This window comes from Aaosphaeria arxii (assembly GCF_010015735.1).
Source record: "Aaosphaeria arxii CBS 175.79 unplaced genomic scaffold BU24scaffold_3, whole genome shotgun sequence".
In the NCBI taxonomy this organism is placed as follows: Eukaryota; Fungi; Ascomycota; class Dothideomycetes; order Pleosporales; genus Aaosphaeria; species Aaosphaeria arxii.
In genome coordinates this window covers 1,237,718-1,255,014 of record NW_022983476.1, presented here as the reverse complement: position 1 = coordinate 1,255,014, position 17,297 = coordinate 1,237,718, and the positions used below count along the sequence as shown (strand labels likewise).

Below are 17,297 nucleotides of genomic sequence, written 5' to 3'. Positions count from 1 at the left end.
CAGTCTACACAGTACTCCACGGCGTACCTCGTCGTGACAAGGCGCTGGGATACAGGCACAGGCACAGACACTCAAAGCCTACAGGGTCTGGTCACTGGACTGGTAGGTGGTAGGTGGTTACAAGCACAGGCACAGGTACCTACCTACCATACCTACCATACACTGTATGGTACATCCCTCCGTACTCTCGTCTTGTCTTTCACCTCAAACGTCACCAACCCTCTGCCCAGCTCGAGTGCTTCATCTCTCCGTTCAGGCTTTTTCTTTTTGCCGATACATGCCTACGAAAATACCTAGTCTCGTTGTTTTTTGTCTGGTTCGCCGATTTGCAGAGACTGGTACGGAAGGGCATTCGGCACTCTCGCTCTTTCGCTGTTTCGCTCAATCGGTGCGCCGCGGATCGTCCGTCCAACCATCTCATCTCGACAGATCTGCTAATCCCGCGTATTCGACTATTGCTGGGTCATTTATTGCTGGTCACTGCTGGTCACGGTTGGTCATTGCTCGGGGCCCTAGCTAATCTCCTTGTCTCTAAACGGGCGACCCGCTACCGCTGCCCGGCCGAAGCAGCTCGCGCTCCCGTAAGCAAGAGCTGCAAGTCTCAAGAAAGGACAGGCAAAGCAGCCACTCCAGGCAAAGCAAAGCAGAAGCAAAGCTGTCTCGCGCAGTCTGTTATTACAGAAACCACCCACTAGGAGACTGGAGTTAGGACTATCCTTACCGTCCTTAACCCCCATCTATCTTCTTTACAAGGTAATACCTACTACTCTTCTACTCTACTCTACTCTACTCTGCCATGCCCTACTCTTACTGAGTACCCTCCACTCCCCCATCCCATCCACACCCTCCCAAAAGAAATCCGATCCCAAACTCCGCCGCCCACCGCGCCTCGTTCTGTTTCCCCCTACGTACCATTATAGGTACACATGGCCTGAAACCCTTTCATCTTCACACACTCCACTACTCTCTCTCCTCTCTCTCCCCTCCCATCCATCTTCGTCGCAATCCACACCATCCCATCCGCCCTTTCCTTTCGCCTCGTTACTTTTCTCATTGGAGTGACATAGCATTCGGGGAAACGTCGCTCGTTCGCTCTCCCGGCCTTCCATAATATCCGCCTTAGCCGACAACCACAACAACTTTCCAGCCTCAACCCCCTTCGAAACCTGTGCGATTTAACACTCGGCTCTTCCAATTACCCCTTCTCCTCCATCGTCATATCCCATAACGACCTCAAATTGGCAACCTCAACGGCGTAAAGGGCTTTCCGGCCAGGGCCGGCCATACATACAGCCCCGAGCTTGACTTTCCACCTCCGCGTCGCTCCGCTACTCGTACGCGCCCTCGCGACCATGGCCATCCAACAACACCAGGAAGACAGCGAGGTCACAAATCCCGTCAAGAGGATAAGATGGGCCACCCACCGTGCCACCGCGCAAAGTGCCGAGCACAAGCGTCACTCGTTGAAGGAACGTCTGCATAGGAGAATAGGTTCTGGTAGCGAGAAGAAGAGGGAATCATTCGGCAAGGAGGCAGGCCCGTCAGAGAATGGTGATCTTGAAAGCTCAGAAGGAGGCAGCGAAGAGGACGAAGCAGGTCGAAGGGTATACTTCAACATCCCTCTCCCCTCTTCAGAAAAAGACGAAGACGGCCGTCCGTTACAACACTACGCACGAAACAAGATACGGACCGCCAAATACACACCGCTCAGCTTTATTCCGAAAAACTTGTGGTTTCAATTCCACAACGTTGCAAACATTTACTTCTTGTTCATCATTATTCTAGGTGTATGTTATCCCTTTTCCAAATGATGCGGACTGACTCGCGACTGATACCATTGTCTAGATATTCTCCATCTTTGGAGCCGAAAATCCAGCACTGAATGCTGCACCTCTGATCGTTATCTTGTGTGTTACTGCCATCAAAGATGCCATTGAGGACTGGCGCCGAACCGTCCTCGACAACGAACTCAACAACGCGCCCGTGCATAGATTGGTCGAATTCAACAATGTCAATACTGCTGGAGATGTCGTTAACTACTGGCGAAGGATCAAGAAAGCATGCACCAGGGGTGTGATTTGGACCTGGAGGAGCATGAAGAAATTAAGCAACAAGAATAAGGCTGGCAGTGAGAAGGATCCCGAAGTATCGAGGCCTTCGATCGAAACGCGACGTGCATCGGTTGCAACGAAGAGGTCGTCTTACTTCGAGACGGACCATGGACGCAACGGCGAGGAAGGAATTCAGATGACACCAGTACCGTCACCTCTTCCGGGACAATCACCGCCTACGGACGCGATCCGCTTCGGTGATCAGACGCACGTCAAGGAAGGCGATAATGCCAGGGCCCAAAATCCGCCAAACGGCACGAAGAAGTTTTGGGGTAGCGTCATGGACCCTTATACCACCACGCCCGACAAGGCTCGCTTCAAGAAGGACATGTGGAAGAACGTACAGGTCGGCGACTTTGTGCGACTTTATAACGACGAGGAGGTCCCAGCTGATGTGATTGTTCTATCCACATCGTCCGAAGACGGCGGTTGTTACGTTGAGACGAAGAACCTGGATGGCGAAACCAACTTGAAGGTTCGTAACGCTCTTCATAGTACCCGCGACGTTAAGCATGCGCGTCACTGTGAACGCGCCGAGTTTGTGATTGAGAGCGAAGGTGCCCATTCAAACCTCTATTCGTACAGCGCCGTCATCCGCTGGAAGCAGTACGATGCAAAGGATCCCGAAGTTCCCGCCTACGACATGGCCGAACCCATCTCCATCAACAATCTCCTCCTCCGTGGTTGCCAGATTCGTAACACCGAGTGGGTACTCGGTGTCGTCGTTTTCACTGGCGAGGATACCAAAATCATGATCAATTCAGGAGTTACACCTAGCAAGCGAGCTAAGATCACCAAAGACCTGAACTGGAACGTCATTTACAACTTCGTTATCCTGTTCTTCATGTGTCTGGTTTCCGGCATTGTTCTGGGTGTCTACTGGGGAAAAACCGACACATCACACGCCTACTTTGAGTTCGGATCCTTTGGAAATAACAAACCTGCCCTCGATGGTGTCATCGGCTTCTGGGCTGCTGTCATCTTGTTTCAGAATTTGGTCCCCATCTCTCTCTACATCACTCTTGAAATCATTCGCACAGCGCAGGCTTTCTTCATTTACAGCGACGTTCTCATGTACTACGACAAGATCGATTATCCCTGCACGCCCAAGTCCTGGAACATCTCCGACGATGTCGGGCAGATCGAGTACATCTTCTCGGACAAGACTGGCACGCTTACTCAGAATGTCATGGAATTCAAGAAGGCGACCATCAACGGTGTCCCATACGGTGAAGCATACACAGAGGCTCAAGCTGGTATGCAGCGTCGACAAGGCATTGATGTTGAGCAGGAAGGTGCTCGTGCCCGCGAACAAATCGCACGTGATCGTGTCCGTATGCTTGAGGGAATTAGGAAAATGCACAATAACCCGTATCTTAACGACGACGACTTGACTTTCATCGCACCGGATTATATCGGAGATCTCGCAGGTGATTCTGGACCAGAACAACGCGTTGCTAATGAGCGCTTCATGGTTGCACTGGCCTTGTGCCACACTGTCATTACCGAGAGGACCCCAGGCGACCCCCCGAGGATTGAATTCAAGGCGCAGTCTCCGGATGAGGAGGCCTTGGTATCCACAGCTCGTGACGTTGGGTTCACTCTCGTCGGCCGTGAAGACGACCGTTTGGTTGTAAATGTTCTGGGAGAGGAGCGTCGATACACTGTCCTGAACACTCTCGAATTTAACTCGACTCGAAAGCGTATGAGTGCCATCATCCGCATGCCCGATGGTAAAATCATCTTGTTCTGCAAGGGAGCTGACAGTATGGTCTATTCTCGACTCATTCCCGGTGAGCAACGAGAACTCCGCGCGGCCACAGGAGAGCATCTCGAAATGTTTGCCCGGGAAGGCTTGCGAACATTGTGCATTGCACAGAGAGAAATCTCAGAAGAAGAATACCAGGAGTGGAACAGAGACTACGATATCGCTGCAAACTCAGTCAACGGCCGCGAAGAAAAGTTGGAAGAGGTTTCGGACCGTATCGAGAACCATCTATGGCTCCTTGGTGGCACTGCTATTGAGGACAGGCTGCAAGATGGCGTGCCAGACGCTATCTCCTTGCTTGGTAAGGCCGGCATCAAGCTATGGGTGCTTACAGGAGACAAGGTGGAGACTGCCATCAACATTGGATTTTCTTGCAACCTCCTCGACAACGATATGGATCTGATCATTTTCAAGGTTGACGACAACAGTGTTGCTACAGCCGAGGCAATGCTGGACGAGAAACTGGCCATTTTCGGGATGACTGGTTCCCAAGAGGAGCTTGATGCTGCACAGAATAATCACGAGCCGCCCGCTGCAACGCATGCCATTGTCATTGACGGAGACTCACTAAAGCTCGTCCTGGAGGAAGAGACGAGACGCAAATTCCTACTACTCTGCAAGCAGTGCCGCGCGGTACTCTGCTGCCGAGTCAGTCCCAGTCAGAAGGCAGCTGTTGTGAACATGGTTAAGACTGGCCTTGACTGCCTTACCCTGGCCATTGGAGACGGTGCTAACGACGTTGCCATGATCCAAGAAGCTCACGTTGGTGTGGGCATTGCGGGTGTTGAAGGTCGCGCTGCTGTCATGGCATCGGACTATGCCATTGGCCAATTCCGCTTCCTCACCCGCCTCGTACTTGTCCATGGTCGATGGTCTTACCGTCGACTCGCCGAATGTATCGCCAACTTCTTCTACAAGAACATCGTTTGGACATTTTCTCTCTTCTGGTACCAGATTTACACGAACTTCGACAGCCAATTCGTTTTCGACTACAGCTACATTGTATGGTTCAATCTTGCATTCACCTCTTTACCTGTCATCTTGATGGGTGTTCTCGATCAGGATGTCAATGATAAAGTCTCGTTGGCGGTTCCTCAGCTCTATCGACGTGGTATTGAACGCAAGGAATGGACGCGCCGAAAGTTCTGGTAAGAAACATCGATCTTGACTACTGTATCTCCATGTGTGCTAATGTCTAATCAGGGGCTATATGGTCGACGGAGTCTATCAATCCGCGATAACATTCTTCATGGTATATCTCGTCTTTTCCCCAGCCAACGTAAACACCTCCAATGGACTCGGCATCGGCGACATCAAAAGAATGGGTGTGATTATAGCTACGATCGCAGTCATGGCTGCCAACTTCTACGTCCTGTTCAACTCATACCGATGGGACTGGTTGATTGTTGTCGTAATCATCATCAGCACACTCTTCATCTGGTTGTGGACGGGGATCTACTCATCCTTCCCAGCAAGCGCCCAGTTCTACAAGGCTGGCGCAGAAGTATATGGGTCGTTGACTTTCTGGGTCGTCATACTGCTCGCCACGGTTATCTGCTTACTTCCACGTTTCACCGTCAAGGTCATTCAGAAGATCTACTTCCCACGCGACGTGGACATCATCCGTGAGCAAGTTAAGCAAGGCAAGTTCGATTATCTCAAGGAAACCGAAGCTTTCGTTCCACCTCCTCCACCAGTTGAGAAGATGGATTCTATGGCTTCATCAGAACCGGCCAAGTACAAGGCCGCGAACGCTCAGATGGGAGACGAAGACATTCGGCCAATCTACCCACCTTCAGTAGCTCCAACGGCCACTACCCACAATCCCCGGAGCCAGAATGGCAGTGGAAGCACCGATTATACATTCCGACAGTCCGTGGAGGGCATTCCTGCACATCGGATGTCCATGGATCGCCCCCGACCTTCCTACGACCGTGCTAGGATGTCCATGGACCGCGTCAGGCCCAGCTTTGAGGCGAGCAATGACTTCACATCTGCGGCTATGTTGACTCGCATGGAGTCTTCTCACAGCCGGAATAGTTTGCCGGCTCAGGACCCGCACACCATGCAGACAGGTCAGAGAATGAGCCGACTACGAAATGCCTTCCGAAGACCTACAGTCACGCGAGAAGAGGCACCTGACCTGGACGAAATACATCCCCCACTGCCAGGAAGCCCACCGCGAAGTCCTCCGCGATAAACTTCCTGTCACACTCGACAACACAAGTAATAAGTCACTATAGCATATTATTCCCGATTACGACTGTATATAGTAACGCCCGGCTTGGGTACAGCCGATCTAACCCTGCACAAAATCTCTGTTGCTTGCTTTACCTTTATTCCACCATGGACTGGCGTTATTTGTATAGAGAGCCAGGATTGCACATTACCGACGCTCATGCATTTCTCTATCTTGTTCTTGGACTGTTTTGTTTCTTTGTTTCCCGCTGCCATCGCCGAGCGGACATACTGAGCGAGTAAGACTTCTCTGACGCAGGCATTGGGCGTTATTTTTGGCGAGTCGTCCAACACAACACCATCGCACTTCCCCTCACTTCTCTTGATTCCAATCCTTAACGGAAAACCTTTTCTCATGTGCATTATCTACCTGTCTACCCACCCACCTACAGTTCTGCTTTGTCTTCTTATGTCTTATTTTGCGGTTTTCATGGAAAGGAATGGCGACCTGGGATGTTTGTAGGAGAGGGGGACCAGCAGCCCCTTGACGAATACTTGCGTCGGTACATATATAATATTGCGGTCGGCGTTCCATCGCCACTTTGAATGAGCATTTTGCCCATACTTCTCAAATTGACAAAAGTGATTCATTCCAATTACAAATATCCTGGGTGTGAGAAGCCGTGCTGTGGTGCTGTAAATTCGGGGCGAGTGAGAGTGAAAACGAGTGGCACTTCAACGCGGTGACAAGTTGTTGCGTGATTCGAGGATGACTATGTTTGTAGAAAGTTTGTAGTCAGAAATCTTTTCTTGCATAGAACTACTCTTCAGAGCATTGGTTCGGTCAGTGTTGAGAGCATGATCATGAAGATCGAGCATGATTCATAAGTGTTACCCGAAGTAGACTAGTGTTACTAGTTGAGGTTAAAGGAGCGGTGCGGCTTGATTTCGCGTCGCGCGTTTGGTGGCCGCCAAAGGGCACGGCACCTGCCGCATCTACTTCTGGATCATCCTTTCTAATTACATATTGTTTCTCTGGCTGCTCAACTTCCCAACATCATTAATTCAATACGACCTGCTCCTGCTTACCTTTGTCGCTCTCTAACTTGCCTCTTTAGGTCCTACCCACTCGGCCTCAACAAACACTCTGTGATCAATTTTGGTCTCATTCACCTAGCTCCACTGTTCTTCCCATCCTAACATTATCAACCTGCCTGCTCGCACTCAACCCACTGCCCTCAATTACAGAGAAACAATTTACTTGTTCACATTCGCTCATTCCGGCCCTCTTTCATGGTCAAATCATGATCAAGACCTCATTAATCTAACAACGAACACAGTAACCCAGCTTCGCCTTGTGAGCAGCTTCGGCTAGCTACAATGGCCGAGCTGCTTGAGAAGATCAAGTGAGCCTACACGTACCCATTTTATCACACCGGTATTTGGAACTGACTATACCTTCACCTTAGCACCCTCCGAGAGCTACCCGAAGAGCAGCACCTGCTATGCCCGCGCCACGGCGAGGACGGGGGAATCTATTTCGACGAAGATCTCGCAAACTCAGGCTACACCGAGGAGGACAGCGCGGCTACATTGGAGCGCAGGAAGAGAATAGAGGAAGCACAGGAGCGAAAATGGCTTACCTTGGATGCGCTACAGATATTGGCCTTTGATGGAGCAGAGGCTGAGCCGCACAAAGAATGGGTAGTGCAGCGTCTGAACAACCTCATGACATCATGCGATGTCTGTGTTCGTGTCTTCCACCAGTCAAGAGCAGAGTGGAAAGCACGGCTACAAGAGTATGTGAAACCGTAACGGAAAGAGGAGTGGAATTAACATGCGAATTAGGGTCTATGATGAAGAGAACATTGGAGACTTCCTACGTCTGGTGGACGACATATGTATCGATCGTATACGGAGCGGCCTCGACACAGCGAACGCGGTTCTTCTGAAGGCCGAGCCGAAGCAGCGGGGCGTTCGCATTCTACCCAACGAAGCAATCTATGCCTTCTTCGAGGCCCTGAGCTGCGACGCCTTCATTCGGAACGAGGAGCTTCTGCGACGGCACTTCGATACACCATTTCAGCTTGTCCAGACAAGAAAACGCCTAAAACTCCAAACATTCCTACCCGCAATGACCCGGTTTTTGTTCTCCGAGGTGGAAGTTCGTCAAACATGGGCCCATCTGTCTTGGACAGGCTTCAAGCGGAACATGCTCCCGTCGGAGTTTGAGTGGGCGGTGCGGGATCATCTGGTAGATGCAATGTTGCGGGTCCAGCGTGACTATATTCAGCGCGAGAATGAGCAACATTTGAACTGGGTAACGACCTTCTGGAATGGGGCGCGGTTGATCGTAGACAAGATGGATAAAGAAGTGATCACTGATTCCCTTCGCGGCTTGGATGGGGATTTCTATAAACTCCTGATCGACCATCTCCCTCTTCAGTCGGGCGGCTTCATCGACCTGGTCGCCACCATGGCTGCTTTGTTGGAGAAATCGCCGACCAGCTTCTGGGATGCTATGGATGCAACTAGAGCTACCCCCGCAACTATCGCGGAGCAGGTTCTCAACAACCCCACACTTCATAAAATTCTTCGCGTCGTGAGTAAGGATAATGAGGAGCAGATGAACAATATGGGTAATGCATTCATCTGGATTCCACCCTACTTATCTTCGATCAAGCCTGCAAATCTTACTCCTGCATGCAGGGCCTTTGCGGTCATGTTCTTTGATCGTCTGCAGTTCGATGCTTTCTCGAGAGCTGCCAGAGCGCACTGTTTTCTCCAGGGCCTGCGTGTGCTCGATTATTCCTTCCGAAGAATGAATGAAGGGAAGACTATATCAAGTTTTGTAGGCCAACCTACAGTTAATGGCATGCTAGAAATGCTGTCAGCTCATATACACATCATCGTGGCAAGCCTGAAGCGATTCGATCCTGAAGCCGATAAAGAGGACTTGCGCCTAGCGCTCTCGACTATACAGCAAGCCTTTACCCTCGAGTCTCAATCTTTGGCAGTTGAGCGACAATTGATAACTGCAAAACAGCCCTCACCAACTGAATCTCCCCCTTCAAGCCCTATCTGGAAGGCGGTGCTTGGAGCTATCGACTCCGCCCATATCGATCTAGCAGTGCAACTGCTCATCGCCGGCAGGAATCTAATAGGATTAGAACCTCTATCGATGAAAAGTGGCCATGATCGAATTCCGCCTACCGTCCGTCATTTCAACGATAGGTTCAAGCTTCTATCGCAGTCCATCACCGATGTTGTCGAACGGCTGACTGAATTCGACGCGAAGAAGCTTGAAACCCTTTTTGAGCAACCTGCCGCGACTAATGCTTTAATATCTTTACTATTCTCCTCCACTGAAGACACTCGGAATTCGTCGATCGAATTGATCAAAGTCATTGCAGGCCAGGAAGAACGACGAGAAGCACTCCAGCATATACTGCAATCCTACTACAAGAACGTATTGCAAGGAGTGGCGGACTCATGCCGGCAAGTCATGAGAAAGAGAACCTTTGCGCCGGCACCAAGCTTAATCAAGACCTGTTCAGACATCATCGACGTCATGTGCAACTCTCAGGATGGCTTATTGCGATCGCGGAATCTAAGTCCAGAGGAAGTAGAAGTAAGCACCACCCTCTGGAAAAGCCAATGGGATACTTTGAACATGATATTCAAAACCACCGAAGACTGGAGTGCTCTGGGTTACGACAAAACTATGATGATGGATTTCTGCCGAGACACCATGCAATATGCGGACCAGTTATTTGATTATTGTAGCATCTTCGTGACTGCTTTAGGTGCAAACTCAACGAACTCTGAGTCCACCTCGAGTAGAACACGACTTCAGCGGGATTTACTAGACCTTCCAGCTAAGGCTATGGAGGGTGTTTGCAAGTGGCTCCGATTGCGGGACGAATTTTTGTCTAGTAAATCGTGCTCGCTCGTCGGCAAACTGCTTGTGCGCCTGCGCAATGTAGATGTAGAGGTTGACCCTGATACGCTAACGTACATTGAAGGCGTGCTCTCAGGAGAAGTCCGGGCGAAATTGAGCATGCAACAAATTGCGAAATTGCAACGTGATCTGGAGACCCATCTAGGCCATTCCGTTGCAAAGGTAGAAGAACCCAAGCAGCCGAAACAGGGGTCTATTGACACCTGGATGAGAGATGGATCTGCAGCATTATCAGGCAAGGCAATGGATCGTAAGCTACTAGCTGATGTTACCAAGACCCATAAGGAATTCCAAGCAACAAGAGAAGCGCGCGCTGCGAAAGAAAAGGAGGCAGCGGCTGCCAAGCGAGCCGAAGAGAAGAAGGCCGCGCAGCAGTCCGAATTCATGAAGAAGCGCCAGCTCGATAAAGAGAAAATCCAAAGAGAGCGCGCGGCTGCAGCTGCTAGAGCTAAGCAGCAGAGAGGCTTGTCAGAACACACTGCTGAAGCAGGTTCTGGCCTCGAGGGCCTTGGTGTATTGGGTAAAGACCAAGCTCCCAAAGGCGAGGGACTCATGCATTCCTCAGACGAATCCGATGATGAGGGCGATATCGATGAAGAACTCTTTGGCACCAAGGTCATCAAGAAAGCTTCTGGGCCGAAAACCAACATCATCAACGAGGTCAAGGTACAGGGACCTGTCAAGAAAAGAAGGGTGCAACGTTCAGCAAAGGATATGCGTGCACGACTTGCACCCGACTTATCATCCTTGCATCGGGAGATCCTTAGTTGGAATTACTTCCATGAAGGAGACTTTCCACCAAACTCTCGACCGGACATATATAGCGCCGTGCCCAAGTCTTTCCGAACGCCAAATGATTATCAAAAGACTTTCCAGCCTTTGGTCATTCTAGAGGCATGGCAAGGGTTCGTGAAGTCCAGAGAAGAGAACACCGTCAAACCTTATGAAATTCGCATTGTCTCCAGAGCCAGTGTAGACATGTTTCAGGAGGTGAGTAGCACCATGACTCATGCAGAGAATCGCGAAATCCAGGTCTCGGAAGGAGACATCGTCCTCCTTTCGGAGACCGGTAGCCCCTCTGCTCGCGAGCGCCACTGTCTTGCTCGAGTCTTTCGTGTTCTTCGTAAGCAGGGCCATCTTGAAGTATCCTACCGCGTCATGCCTTCAAACTCATTGACGCCGGTCTTGGTGCCCAATGGAACTGTCTACGGATCTAAGATTCAGTCCATCACTCCACTTGAACGTGAATATGGTGCACTTCTTGGTCTACAGTACTACGATCTTTGCGACGAAATCATACGCGCAAAGCCATCTCCGATCCTTACCTACAAGGAAGCCCAGCTCGATCCCCTGATAGAGGTCTACAATGTCAACAAGGCTCAAGCCAAGGCCGTAAAGTCAGCAATTGACAACGATGCCTTCACGTTGATCCAAGGGTATGTATATCTCCTGTCATTCGAAGAATCATCAGACTAACCTTGATACAGCCCCCCTGGTTCAGGCAAGACTAAAACCATTGTCGCAATTGTCGGGGCCATTTTGTCAGATACCTTGCGTGCTGCGCAAGGTACGCGTATCGATGTCCCGAATAAAGGAATTCGAATAGACACCACCGCTGCAAAGAAATTGCTGGTCTGCGCTCCTAGTAATGCTGCAGTGGACGAGTTGGTGATGCGTTTCAAGGATGGAGTAAAAACCCTAAGTGGCCAAGAGCGCAAGCTCAATATCGTCCGTATTGGGCGAACTGATGCCGTCAATTCCAACGTCCAGGATGTCACTCTTGAAGTACTGGTGAACAAGAAACTTGGTGTGAACGATTCGAAAGACAAGGACGCGGAAGCCACACGAAAACTTTTCCAGGAGCACAAAGATGTCTCTGAGCAACTTCGACGCGTGAGAGACGAGCTAGATTCAGGTGCTAAGCAAGGCGCAGAGGCGTCCAAGCTACAGGACGACCTCAATGCTCTACGTAAACGCAAACAAGCACTTGGAACGAAGATTGATACCACAAAAGACAATGAGCGACTCGCAAGCCGCAATGCAGAGCTGAATCGCAGACGTGCACAGGAGCAAATCCTCGGCGAAGCGCATGTTATCTGCGCCACGTTGAGTGGTAGTGGGCATGACATGTTCCAAGGGATGAATGTAGAATTCGAGACAGTCATCGTCGATGAGGCAGCCCAGTGCGTGGAAATGAGCGCCATCATTCCCCTGAAATACGGTTGCGCCAAGTGCATACTAGTCGGAGATCCGAAGCAGTTGCCCCCTACTGTTTTCTCCAAAGAAGCTGCACGGTTCCAATATGAGCAGAGTCTGTTCGTTCGAATGCAGGGTAATCATCCTAAAGATGTGCATCTTCTAGACACGCAGTATCGTATGCATCCCGAGATCAGTCTCTTTCCAAGCCAGACATTCTACGACGGGAGACTACTTGATGGAGGCAACATGGCTGCTTTGCGTAAGCGACCGTGGCATGCAAGTGCTCTTCTGGGTCCATATCGTTTCTACGACGTACAAGGACAGCATCAAGCTGCACCCAAGGGTCATTCGCTCATCAATATTGCTGAGATCAATGTTGCATTGCTCTTATATAAACGTGTGGTCACAGACTTCCCTAACTTCAGTTTTAAAGGAAAGGTGGGCATCATCACACCTTACAAAAGCCAGTTACGGGAACTCAAGGTTCGTTTCACGAATCAATACGGCCCATCGATCGTAGAGGATGTGGAGTTCAACACCACCGATGCCTTCCAGGGACGAGAAAGTGAGATTATTATCTTCTCATGTGTGCGAGCTTCGCCTGCCGGTGGCATTGGGTTCTTGCAAGATATACGCCGTATGAACGTCGGACTGACGAGAGCTAAATCGTCGCTCTGGGTTCTTGGAAACTCGGGCTCACTTATGAGGGGCGAATTCTGGAAGAAACTAGTCGAAGATGCACAACGAAGGAATCGCTTCACCGATGGTAATCTTCAAACGATGTTGAGCAAACATTCAAGCAAATATCCGGCACCCAAGGAGGAAACATACGAGATACCGGTTCAAGTCAAGGAAGAGCCACAGACCATCCCAATGCGTCGGTCTAAGAGTGGTGATTCCGAGGCATCAGCAGAAGCAGAGGCAAAGCGAATCAAACAGGAGATTAAGCAGGAAATCAAGCAAGAGATTAAGAGGGAACTGGATGAAGACGACTTTGTCTTCCCTACGAATGGAAAGCGCAAACTAAGCGATAGCATGGATATGGATGTGGATATGAGGGATATAGATTCCGATTCTATCTCCCACTCACTTTCTGCAAGCAACACGTCAACGCCAGCTGCAGCGTCGTCTTCGGCACGCAACAGCGCAACACCCAATCCCGAGGGCGTGAAAGTAGAGCCTGGACAACCCAGGCCTGCTAATACCTTCAGTGCCGTCCCGAAACCTAAGATTAGGAGGCGACCGAAGGAACCAGTAGATCCTTTCATTCGACGTCAGCCGATGAAAAAGTCAAGGCCTAACTAGTTTCTACATCAGATAGGGTCAGGACCGTGAAGTGGTGGAATTCAAAATAAAGAGGAGACCTATATTCTCCGTTTTGATATGTAACATTGCGATGGCGCCTGGATGGTTGGTGTCAGCATTTTCTGGAGTTTCGATACTTTGATAAGATAGAGATAGAGCATAGCTTGCTATTTTCGGTCCGGTAAGCGGATCAAATTGAATGGAGTTTAGGTTTGGGGCGCCACTGAATGCTCATTGCAAGGGCAAAGCACAGTGGCTGCGATCCAAGAGCATTTTGACGTGATTTCATCGTTCCTACCGACCACTTCGTCATACATTGGACTTGGCCACCCGCCAGCAGTGATTCTCGATTGAGCTGCAAACTCGTGCACCGGTCTTTCATGAAGACTCGCGAGATCAGGGAGATATGGGTACCTGTCACATGGAAGTCGGCGTCATCTGCTTGCTTTCTATGATAACATCAAACCCGGCCGCTCGTCTTGCTTGCGAAGCCTTCCAACCCCACATCATCCCTAAATCGTTCTGACTGCCCAAACACCCAAGACATAAACACTGAGTACGACATCTCTCAATGCAATTGTAGGGAGACCCCACAGTCACAATGCACACCAAGATTTTCGCTTCTTCATTCCTGCCATTGACCAATATTTCGACTCCGTCTTGTTTGGGTGGCTCGTATTACACCGACGTGTCACGGTCTAGCCTTGTGTTACCCCATCATTATCCAGTTATCGTCACAAAACCTCCGCGCTCCATCCCATCCTTGTCACTGATCGACTGATTTGGGGGTGCCTGGGTAAAGCTTGTGAGATCAGTGGTTCATTTCAACTGTGTCCAGCCCCTCCGCCACCACTGGGCCTCTTCCGCCGTCAAAACAGATCATTCGCGTTTACCTCCACACTGACGTGGTAACATGTTTCACACTCTTTTTAATCTATAATCAGCTCATCAAACGTCTGGTATAAGCGTGCATGTCTACTTTGAACAATCACTCGCTGTCAGCTTCTGTAGTGCAACGATGCCTCCTTCGATGCACTGTCGAGAGCAACGACGATCCCTGTCTCTGTACGCCGTATGTTGCACGACGCATCTTCCCTTTCGTCGGACAAATCCTCTTCTTTCTACGCGCGAGCTGCTTATCCACTGCAACGTTGACCAGGGACGAAGCAGCGCTTCGTACCGATAACCAACGTCAAACTCTCGTCCCAGGTACGACCAAGTGTTGCATATGCTGAGTATCCTTCCGCGCACTTGCTCTCGTTGGCTGTCCTACCCTCACATTCTCTTGAAAGACCGGTTTCTTGCATGCCAACCGTTCATGCTTCAGCTTTGTGTTCAATAGGTCGGGACGCTGTGGTAGTAGCTGGCTTGTTGGCTGCTATCTGCTCTTAAGCTGGAGTATACGCCATCCCCCCCACTATTCGAATGCATTCGTCAGACTTTCCTTAGACACTCAATCATTTACAGAGCCTCAGCCTTGATATCACCATTACGATGTTCGGCCATCCAGGCTTCAGTGCATTAGAGTTCGCAGGAGGCGAGCACCTCACAGAAAGAAAGACATTGTCCCTCAAGGGAAAATCAACGGTGAGCTCCACGACATATGATGAGAAAATTTCCCTCCCAGCTGTCAGCATTGAGCTCCCCGGATCAACCTCGCCCCAGCTCTCTGTGCAAGAGTATGGTGGCCAGCCGCAACAACAGCGATGTCGGGGCAACTTCATGAACCACACACCTCGAGTCTTCGAGATACGGTCACCGAAACTTCCCAGTTTCCAGCACAGTTCTAGCGAAACGTTTACTGATTCGTATACGCACTCGCACAAGAACTCTACAGGAGATAAGACTTCATCGTGGAGCCAGCCGTGGCGACGCACTCCACCGACTACGTGGGAAATCGAACATATGGCTAGCCTCGAGTCGGAAGGACCCCATGAATTGGACTCCAAAGAATTGGATCTTGCCATGGACACTCTGCCGAGTGCTTCAGCCGAGTTCCATGAAGCCAATAGTCTCTCTTCGGGCAGTCGTGTAGACCAGCAACCGAACCGTACGTCATCGACGAGCAATCATCACGACGTGGACGATGAAGAACCTGCCATCACTCCCCAGCAGCGTGGCAAACGCGTACGACGCCAGACGCCTTACAAGATGGTTATTCCGAAAGCGAACCTCAACAGCCGTCATTCCCCACTCGAACCTCTCGTGATGCACCACCGCCGTCAAGCCAGTCAGGCAACGAGCTCCAGTGTCGGAGAGATAGCACCACAGGTAGAGATTGACGACATCGCCGAAGTGTCCACGTTCCGGGCTCTACAGGAGTACTTCGACAGCCAGGCATCGGGAAAGCGATCGGTCGAAGCGAGTAAACAGAGCACTTCATCCCCACAGCCTCACGACATCCCCCTTCCAAGCTCTCCCTTGTCGGGTTCATCGAGTCCCCTCGCCGGACGCGCATGCACAATCCCAGTTGAAGAACTGGACAAACTAGAAGACACACCTGATATCCCACCTCGCAGTCCCAAGAGGCTCGAAGTCATGTGGGCCACACGTACGCGAAGTGCATCTACGTTCTCAGGCAATAGCGAGTTCCAATCTGCCGCGGAAGGCCAATATTCACCCTACGACAAGGAGCCTCCACACCGTCACCATCATCACCACCACGGCCTCACGGTCCCCAAGAAGCGCAACCAAACCCGCATGCGCACCAGTTCGGCAGCCCGAGTAGGCTCCTCGACACTAGGACGCATGGCTCCCCCGATCCTAGGCCACCAAGCCCTCACTGCTACCGCCAATCTCAACGACCTGAGCTTCTACCTCCGGAACACGGGTCCCTCACCCGAGCCCATCAAAGGCCAGAGGAAGAAGTCCGGCTTCCGGATCTTCAAAGTCGGCGGCGGGGGGAAGAAGACGCTCGCAGCGCGGGTGGGATCCGTGGAAGGGTCGCCCGGGAAGACGCAGCAGCGGGCTGCTCGGCCACCGATGCCGGCGTGTGCGAGGGAGACAACGACGTCGAGTGGCACGAGACATCTCCGCATCATGATACCGAACGACGACATCGTGCAGGATCAGACTATCACGCTGCCGGTGGACTGCGGCGCGGGTGCGGGCGGGACCAAGCCGTCGAGACATGTGTCCATCACGTTCACGGACGAGATGTTGAACCCGCTCGGGAGCTCTGCCGTTGAGAATGCTATCTCTCCATTCCATGCGGCTGATGGTGGCTCGTCGGACGACGAGGGACCAACGGCGACTGTCAGGAGCCCGAGGACGCCACCGAAGTCGTCCACGATGATGCCGGTGGTTGGCAACGACCACCCGCTTGCATCAAGAGAGGAGCTGACGAGGGCGAGGAAGCTGAGGGATCTGAAGAAGTTCAAGCAGCAGAGGGGGTCCGCCACGACTGACGAGGATGACGCGAGAGCCGGTGGGGCAGTGTCGTCGTCGTCGTTGTCGCAGTACCGAAGCGTCTCTTCCTCGTGCAACTCCAGGTCTGCATTGAACAATAGTAGTGTGGGCGAGAGCGGCGCCGCCACGGGGGAAGCAATCCAGGAGGCAAATATGTTGAAGCAGCGGGTCATTGTCCTTCAGCGCCAGAACACCGAGCTGGCGGAGGCTCTGGCGAGGATCGTGGGGTTCGAGGCTGAGGATGGCGACCTGGATGCTGAGGCGGTGTTGACGGCGTGTAGACGGTGTAGGACAGAGAGTGCTTGCTCAGTGGGGATTGCGAGGCTAGGGCGCGTATTCACGACATGATTGATAGTATGAATGGGTC

General features: G+C 51.3%; 3 protein-coding genes across 3 annotated transcripts; all 3 read left to right on the top strand.

Moving 5' to 3' along the window:
* The first annotated feature begins 1,093 nt into the window (after nucleotides 1–1,093).
* Nucleotides 1,094–6,255, top strand: BU24DRAFT_147362 (phospholipid-translocating P-type ATPase). Its single transcript, XM_033521217.1, has 3 exons — nucleotides 1,094–1,787; nucleotides 1,846–5,027; nucleotides 5,083–6,255. The coding sequence occupies exons 1-3, from the start codon at nucleotides 1,353–1,355 to the stop codon at nucleotides 6,077–6,079; spliced, it is 4,614 nt and encodes a 1,537-aa protein (XP_033385617.1). The 5' UTR covers nucleotides 1,094–1,352; the 3' UTR covers nucleotides 6,080–6,255.
* A 783-nt stretch (nucleotides 6,256–7,038) lies between these two features.
* BU24DRAFT_366957 (tRNA-splicing endonuclease-like protein) lies at nucleotides 7,039–13,792 on the top strand. Its single transcript, XM_033524331.1, has 4 exons — nucleotides 7,039–7,463; nucleotides 7,527–7,856; nucleotides 7,906–11,454; nucleotides 11,506–13,792. The coding sequence occupies exons 1-4, from the start codon at nucleotides 7,438–7,440 to the stop codon at nucleotides 13,520–13,522; spliced, it is 5,922 nt and encodes a 1,973-aa protein (XP_033385616.1). The 5' UTR covers nucleotides 7,039–7,437; the 3' UTR covers nucleotides 13,523–13,792.
* A 1,224-nt stretch (nucleotides 13,793–15,016) lies between these two features.
* On the top strand, nucleotides 15,017–17,278 carry BU24DRAFT_490477 (uncharacterized protein; the record flags this gene model as incomplete). Its single annotated transcript, XM_033533715.1, has 1 exon — nucleotides 15,017–17,278. The coding sequence occupies one exon, from the start codon at nucleotides 15,017–15,019 to the stop codon at nucleotides 17,276–17,278; it is 2,262 nt and encodes a 753-aa protein (XP_033385615.1).
* Between the last annotated feature and the right edge of the window lie 19 nt (nucleotides 17,279–17,297).